General features: G+C 25.1%; 1 protein-coding gene across 1 annotated transcript; it reads left to right on the top strand.

Moving 5' to 3' along the window:
* Positions 1-878: 878 nt before the first annotated feature.
* On the top strand, positions 879-3266 carry LOC117172775 (solute carrier family 52, riboflavin transporter, member 3-A-like). The gene has a single exon (XM_033360984.1). It carries the CDS (start codon positions 1241-1243, stop codon positions 2498-2500), a length of 1260 nt encoding a protein of 419 aa, XP_033216875.1. The 5' UTR covers positions 879-1240; the 3' UTR covers positions 2501-3266.
* The last annotated feature ends 4905 nt before the right edge of the window (positions 3267-8171 follow it).

The raw sequence follows: 8171 nt of genomic DNA, 5'->3' as shown, positions 1-8171 counted from the left end.
TGGTTGAAAATTTATCGATTTTGGTTTAAAGTTAACTTTTTAATTAAAAATGGATCGTTTTTTATTCAAATAACAAAATTTTCTAAAACAGGCGACTTTTTAGTTTTAGATTCTTTTTTTGGTGGAAAATTCAACTCTTTAGTTGAAAATTTATCTTTCTTTGTAGAAAATTAATTTTTTCAGCCAAAAATTAAACAACGTTGTCACGCATTCGTTTTTTCAACTGAAATTTAACTTCCATATTTATTTCAATATTTATCTTTTATTTTAGAAAATTAATTTTCTGGTTTAAAACGCATCATTTTTTTTTTTGAAAATTCGCCTTTTTGTGTAGAAAATTTATCTTCTAAGTTAAAAATGAAAGTTTTTGGTTGAAAATTTATCTATTTTATTGAAAATTCATCTCTCGGTGGAAATTTCTCCTTTTTCGGTTAAAAATGAAACTATTACATTTTTTGTCGAGAATTAATATTTTTTGGAAAATTTTTTGGTTCCAGATTTATCAACTTAGATGTAAATCGGTCTCTTTGCTTGAAAATATAACTATTTTCTGAAATGGTTTCTAAAAATTTTTTTTTTAAATTAATTGTTTGAACTGAAAATTAAACTTCTTCACTTTTGGTACAAAATTTCTATTATTTAGTAGAAAATTTTAATTATTTGATTGAGAATTCATATATTTTGTTGAAATTCCGTGTGTTTTAGTAGAAAATTAATCTTCTTGATTGAAAATTCATCCTCTTCGTTAACAATGCTTTTTTTTAATTGTAATATTTTTCGCTTGAAAGTTTAAAAATTTAAAGCATTTCATGTTTAATCCAAAATTAATTAATTAATTAAATTCATTAATTTTATTTAAAACAATTCATTTCCCTATTTTTGTGAATTATTTTCGTCGCTTTTTCCAGATTTTTCAAATACATAATTCTGTGGCAGCCCTGTGCATTTTTCCTACTCAAAATCATCAATCGAGATTTCAAATGCCTAACTCAACTAGAAATTATTAATTAAAAATATTCAGTCTCATACAATCTCTCTAAAAAGTTTCTCCCTTGAGACTGTTACTGATAATAAAGGTATTTGCGCAATCAATTGCCTCACAATAGAACGCACTCTGGAATCTCTTTTCAAAACGACTGAAGTTAAGCTTAGGTGAGTCGCAAGGTAATTTATTTTAAATCAATTCCCCGTATTCTCAACTCTCCTTATCTTTCCCAGGTCTGCGCATATTTCATAGAGCATGGAAGAAAAAAATAAAGTAGACCTCGAGGCTTCCCTCAAATCTGAAAAGTCGAAAAATTCTCTCATCGTTCATCTTTTGATAGCAACATTTGGAATTTCCGCATGGATCGGAATTAATTCAATCTTTGTCGAATTGCCACTTTTGGTGAATTCGCTGCCAGAAAAATGGAATTTGCCGATGTATTTGGTTATTATGATTCAAGTCGCAAATATCGGTCCAATGGCGTACATCCTGGCGCGAAAATTTAATTTTAATTTTCCCGAATCCTATTTGATTTTTGCATTGTTGCTTTTAGGCGCTTCCATGATGTCTCTTCTCGCATTTTTTTATAAGAAAACATTGTTTTTTCGGGGGAAGGAATACAGCGCGGTACTTTTTGCTGCAACTTTTTTCACGGCTCTCGTCAACTGCTCAAGTTCTTTGCTGTTTATGCCCTACCTTCGTCACTTTCGAGAATCCTATTTAGCTTCTTATTATGTGGGTGAAGGATTGAGTGGCATTATTCCTAGTGCAATTGCTTTAATTCAGGGTACTGGTTCGCAGTGTGATTCCGAAAAAATCGAGAGATTCTCTCCGCAATATTATTTCATCAGCATCTTTATCATTCTTCTCTTCTCATTAATTGCATTTTTACTTTTGGACAATCTAGAACTTGTTGCGAGTGAGAAAGTGTCGGAAAATACTGAGAATGTCGCCAGGAAAGATGAGAATTTAAATCACAAATTTGAATCAACTTTGAGAATTTATTTTTACATTTTATTGGGTTTGATGTGTCTTTTGGCGAATGGATTTTTACCAGGGATTCAGTCTTTTTCTTCTTTGCCCTATGGAAATATAACTTATCACTTGACAGCGACACTTTCTTTACTCGCAAATCCAATCGGCTGTTTTTTAGCGGTTTTTTTTCCGCCGAAAAGTTGGAAAATAATAAACTGGCTGTCTACAGTGACGTTTCTCAATTGCAGCCACGTTATTTATCTCGCGTTTGTGTCTCCAAGACCACCTTTGCAGTATTCTGTAGTCGGAAAAGTTTTCGTCATTTTATCTTGGATTCTTCTGATAGGCCTTATCTCTTACGTAAAACTGGCTCTCGCGTCCATATTCAGACACGAAGCTCATAGTGGGAATTTATTTAGAATTGGTATTGTAATGCAAATTGGATCAGCTTTTGGCGCTGTACTTTCCTTAATTTTAAGCAGTTTTACGAAGCTCCTGGAATCTTACGATTCATGTAGCGAGGATACATTCCCGAGCTAAATTATTATCAGTTTAAAAAAAAATCGGATTGTCTAGAGAACCGGGAAATTGGGAAAATCCCGGGAATTTTATTCAGGATTCTGATTTTTTTTTTATTTATTGCCAAAATTACTTTTTTCTACTTTTCCTTTTTTTATTGGTTAGCCGAGAATCAGAAAGAGAAAAAACTGACGAATGGCCCTCTTTTCTACACAGAATAATTTTTTTTAATAAAAAAAATATTATCTGCTCAGAATTATATTTTAAAATAGAAAAAAAATGTTTTCTCCGCAGAATAATATTTTTAAATACAAAAATATTTTCTAAACAGATTAATCGTAAATAGTTATACAGAAAATATTTTAATGAATTTTAATTTGTTTAAATACGCATTTTGTCGCGAATGAAAGGACTGGATTTTTTTATTTTTAAGTTTTTTTTTCCAATGAGCCTTTTTAATAATAAAATTTTAAAACTGAAATACATTTTTTCATGAATTTAATTGTTTTTTACAACATAAATCGTCGTCTGCAAATATTACTTAAACTGTTTGAAATTTATTATTTCTTCTTTAATAATATTTAATTACAAATTGAGACCCGTTCGGTAATAATGTTCTTTTTCTTTTTTTGGTTTCAACGACAAAAAGTGTCGATTTCTGGAAATTTCCCAATCGATTCATTGAAAATTGACGGAATTAGATATTTTATTTTAATTGGAAATTCATCTCTTTGGTTGAAATTTTACTATTTTGTTAAAAATGTTGTTTTTTTATGGTAAAAAATTCAATTTTTTATGTCATTTTTTAATAAAAATCTATCTCTTTTAGTTGGTAGTTCATGTATTTTGTTGAAAATTTATCTTTTTCGGTAGAAAATTAATCTTCGTAGAAAATTCAATTGAAATTTTAGCTATTTTCCTGAAAATTACTTTTTTTTCTGTATTAGCTAATTTTTTAAACTGAAAGTGTAACTGGTTCTTTTTTCGTAAAAATTCTTTTTTCTTGCTTGAAAATAACTTCATTATAAAGAAATTTGGTTTGTTTCTTTGCAAAAAATTAAAAAGCTTTTTTTTAAATTCAACTATTTGATTAATAATTAAAGAAATTTGGTGAAAAATTTAACTATTTGTTTGAAAAATAATTTTTTTTATATTGAAAATTCATTTTTTTAACTAAAAATTAAACTATTCTATTTTTGTTGTACATTTATCCTTTTTAGTTGAAACTTCAATCACCTGGTTGAAAATTAATGTTTTTTTGTTAAAAATTCGTTTTTTTTGTGAACAAATTAATTTTCTAAACTAAAAATGCAATTTTCTTAAATACAAATTTATCTTGCTTAGTTGGAATTTCAAGTATTTTGTTAAAAATGCACCTTTTTCGGTAGAAAATTAATCTGTTTGGCTGGCTTAGCATTTATGTTTTTTTTTCAGTTTCAACGACAAAAAGTGTCGGTTTCTGGAAATTTTCAGACCGATTAATTGAAAATTTGACTGAATTCGATATTTTATTTTATTTATTTGGAAATTCATCTCTTCGGTTGAAAATTTAACTATTTTGTTAAGAATGTTTGTTTTTTCAAGGTAGAAAATTAATTTTTTGATACCATTTCTCAGTAAAAATCTATCTTTTTTAGTTGGAAGTTCATTGTTTTTGTTGAAAATTCATATTTTTTGGTAGAAAATTAATCTAACTTGTATGAAATTCGACCATTAAAAATTCAACTGCCTTGGTAGAAAATTCATTTCTTTGTTTTAATTTACATTCTTAATATTTTCTTGAAAATTCCTTTTTTTTCTTTATTAGCTAATTTTTTAAACTAAAAGTGTAACTGGTTCTTTTTTTTTGTAAAAATTCTTTTTTCTTGCTTGAAAATTAATTTATTTTAAAGAAATTTGGTTTTTTTCTTTGCAGAAAATTGAAAAGCTTTATTTTAAAAATTCAACTATTTTATTAATAATTAAACAAATTTGTTTAAAAATTTAACTGTTTTGTTGAAAAGTAATTTTTTTTTTGTATTGAAAATTCATTTTTTGAACTAAAAATTAAACTATTCTATTTTTGTTGTAAATGTATCCTTTTTAGTTGAAACTTCCAACGTCTGATTGAAAATTAATGTATTTTGTTCAAAATTCGGGTTTTTTTTGTTAAAAATTTAATTTTCTAACTTAAAAATGGAACTATTCCTTTTTTTAATACAAATTTATTTTGTTTAGTTTGGAATTTCAAGGATTTTGTTAAAAATGCATCTTTTTCGGTGGAAAGTTAATGTTTTTGGCTTAGAATTTATTTTTTTTTTCAGTTTCAACGACAAAAAGTGTCAATTTCTGGAAATTTGCAGACCGATTCATTGAAAATTGACGCAATTCGATATTTTATTTTATTTTAATTAGAAATTCATCTCTTCGGTTCAAAATTTTACTGTTTTGTTAAAAAAATTATTTTTTAGAGTAAAAATTTATTTTTTATATAATTTTTTAATAAAAATTCAACTAAACTGCCTTGGTAGAAAATTCATTTTTTTTATTCAATTTGAATTTGTAATATTTTCTTGAAAATTCGTTTGCTTTTCTTTCTTAGTCAATTTTTTAAACTGAAAGTTTAACTGGTTCATTTTTTTGTAAAAATGTTTCTTTCTTACTTGAAAATTCATTTATTTTAACGAAATTGGTCTATTTTTTATTGTAAATTTATCCTTTTATGTTGAAACTTCAACCATCTGGTTGAAACTTTATGTATTTTGTTAAAAATTCGTTTTTTTGTTGTTAAAAAATTAATTTTCTAAACTAAAAATGGAAGTATTCTATTTTTTAATACAAATTTATCTTCTTTAGTTGGAATTTCAAGTATTTTGTCAAAAAATTCACCTTTTTCGTTAGAAAATCAATCTTTTTGACTCACATTGATGTTTTTCGTAGGAAATTCAACTACCTTTTGTAAAAATCGTTCTTTTTTGGTTGGAAATTGATTTTTTAATTTAAAATTTCACTATTTCATTAAAATTTTTATTATTTTAGTTAAAAATTAATCTTTATTTCCAACTGTGAATTTTCCTTGATACTTTTTTTCGGCGAAACTAAATCGATAATTAAATTATTTTTTATTTAAAAATGTTCCAAAATATTGAAAATTTCAAACTCAACTTTTAAAAAAATTTAAATTATATATAGCAATCTTGTCTTATATTATTTTTCTTTACTTTTTATTTTTCAATGCAATATCTAAAAAAAGTTTCAATGCAGTATCTTAAAATTTTCCGATGTTTAGCTAAAAGATTGAACAAAATTAATTATTGAAAATTAACAAATTGAAGAATGACTAATAAACTCGTCTTTTTTAGATGAATTCAAATATTTTATATATAAAATTAAATTTTGTTGTTGTTAATTACAAAAATATAACGCTTTTCGTTAAAAGTTGCACTAGTTTGTTAAACAAAATGTTTGTTGTTAAAAATTCATAATTTTAGGTGAAAATTCGTCTTTCTTTGATGAAACTATTTTTTATTTAAAATTGAAATCTTTTTTTGTTGGAATATCAGCTATTAAAATTTTTGTTGTCGGTTGAAAATGTTATTATTATTTTATTGAAAAGTGATGAAAGTTGGAAAAAAAGTATTTTCGAGCGAAAAATATGATTTTTCTACAAAACAGTTGATTTTTAAGATAAAAATCTTGAAAATGAACTGTTTGGTAGAAAACTCATCTTTTTGGCTCGAAAATACATTTTTTTTAACTTTTACCATTTTAGTTAGATATTTTTTTAAAAACTTTTGTTAGAAAAATTAATTATTTAGCTGAATATTAATGTTTTTGTGTGACAGTTCCTATTTTAAGTTTGAAAATTCAATAGATTTTTAGAAAATCCGTCTTTTCAGCTTGGAAATTTAACAGTTGGGTTGCAAATTTAACTATTTAGTTAAAAATTCAAGTATTTTGTTGAAAATTTAAGTATTTTTTTAAATAACTTTTTTGTTGGAAAATCCTAGTTTTTGGTTAAAAATTTAACTTTTTAGTAGAAAATTCGTCTTTTTGATTTGGAAGTTCAACAAATATGTTTTAAAATTTCTTTTGGTTGAAAATTTAATTATTTGGTGGAAAGTTGAATATTTTTTTTCTGGAAAATTCGACTATTTGGTTGAAAATTAACTTTTTGTAAAAATCACGTTTTTTTGGCTCCAAAATTCAACAATTTGATATAAAAAATCAACTATTTTGTTAAAAAATAAATTTAAAAAAATCATATTTTTGGGTCGCAAATTCAATAGTTTGGTATCAAAACTTCGGAAAAAAGGGTAAAAGTAGAAAATCGGGCACTACTTTATATCGGGAAAACCCTCGGAATTTAAAATTTCCTGATTACTAGACACTCTGATCGACAATTATTTCCTCAATTTAAAAATGAGTTTTGTTATTTAGATAAATTTTTTGGCGATTTTTACGTTTCCAAAGACTGTGAAAAATTACATTATTTAGAAAAAGGGTATTTCTCATAGTCTCGAGAAAAAAAGAATTAAATATGTATCTTGAATACGTAAATACGTATGTAACTTACTGCCAATCTGTAAAACACAAAGCCGTGTAAATCTTCTATCATTTTTTGAAGAATTTTTTGAAAATGGTGTTTAATTTTTTTTGGATCTAGATATTTCTCAATTTAGACTTCAAATTCTCGTTTAGAATATAAGAAAAGTGTACGTATTTTTATATAGGAAATTGTAGAAATTAATATGTACATTTTGCGATTTAAAATCTGAGACAAGGAGAAAGAGGTTTCTGAAAAAAGTAGAATTCCTCTATGCACGATTCCTTCTTTACCAACATTTTTCACTATTTTCGTCCACATGAATTGATATTGAGTTGAGAATGGTTAAAATTAAATAAAAGACGCCCAGGGACGTTTGCATGGTTCTAAATTTTTCGAATTACAAAAAAAATATTTGTAGAATTTTTTCTTTGTATTTCTAGAAAATTATCGGTAAGGTAGGAATCGGGTAAGTATTACATGGCCGTCAACAAAAAAATATTGAACAGGAAATTTTATTATTATTTGTAATGCTAATTATATAAAATATAGTCAGTGTTTTGTTAAAAATCCTAATAACTTTCTCCTCGATTCAGGCTTATAGAAAATTATAAAAAACTGCGATATATCAAGATTTTGTACTTGTTAAAAGTAGCGTCAGGGAAATAATAATGTACGTAAGACGTTACAATTGTTATGAAGTTTTATAAATAAAATATATTGCAATGTTATGTCATTTTTTATTTTATCCTAAAAAATACCTATAATTTTGTTCCTCTTTTAATGGAACGAATTAAAAGAAGAAAATTAAAAGAAAAATCTATCAGAACACTTAAGCGTACTATTATAACCATATTTTAATAATTACAGAAATTTATTATTTTAGGGTCATTATTTTTTCGATATTTTTCCACATAAGGGACTTTGAAAATTATACTAATTTATTTTATTTCATTTACAAATTTATTGATTCATTTTTCAATTCAAAGAATTTAAAATGATAACAGATTTATATATTTTAATAAAAAATCTTTGAACTGTTTAATTTATACAAGTTAAAAAAAAATTATTTTTCAAATTTAATTTCGATGATTTTAAGAATTGAAATGATAATATCCGTCATTTCTTCTGACAGAAAATTTTTGTTCTGAAAACATTTTAAAACTT

Source organism: Belonocnema kinseyi, chromosome 5, assembly GCF_010883055.1.
Source record: "Belonocnema kinseyi isolate 2016_QV_RU_SX_M_011 chromosome 5, B_treatae_v1, whole genome shotgun sequence".
Taxonomy (NCBI): Eukaryota; Metazoa; Arthropoda; class Insecta; order Hymenoptera; family Cynipidae; genus Belonocnema; species Belonocnema kinseyi.
This window is presented reverse-complemented; position numbering and strand designations above follow the sequence as displayed.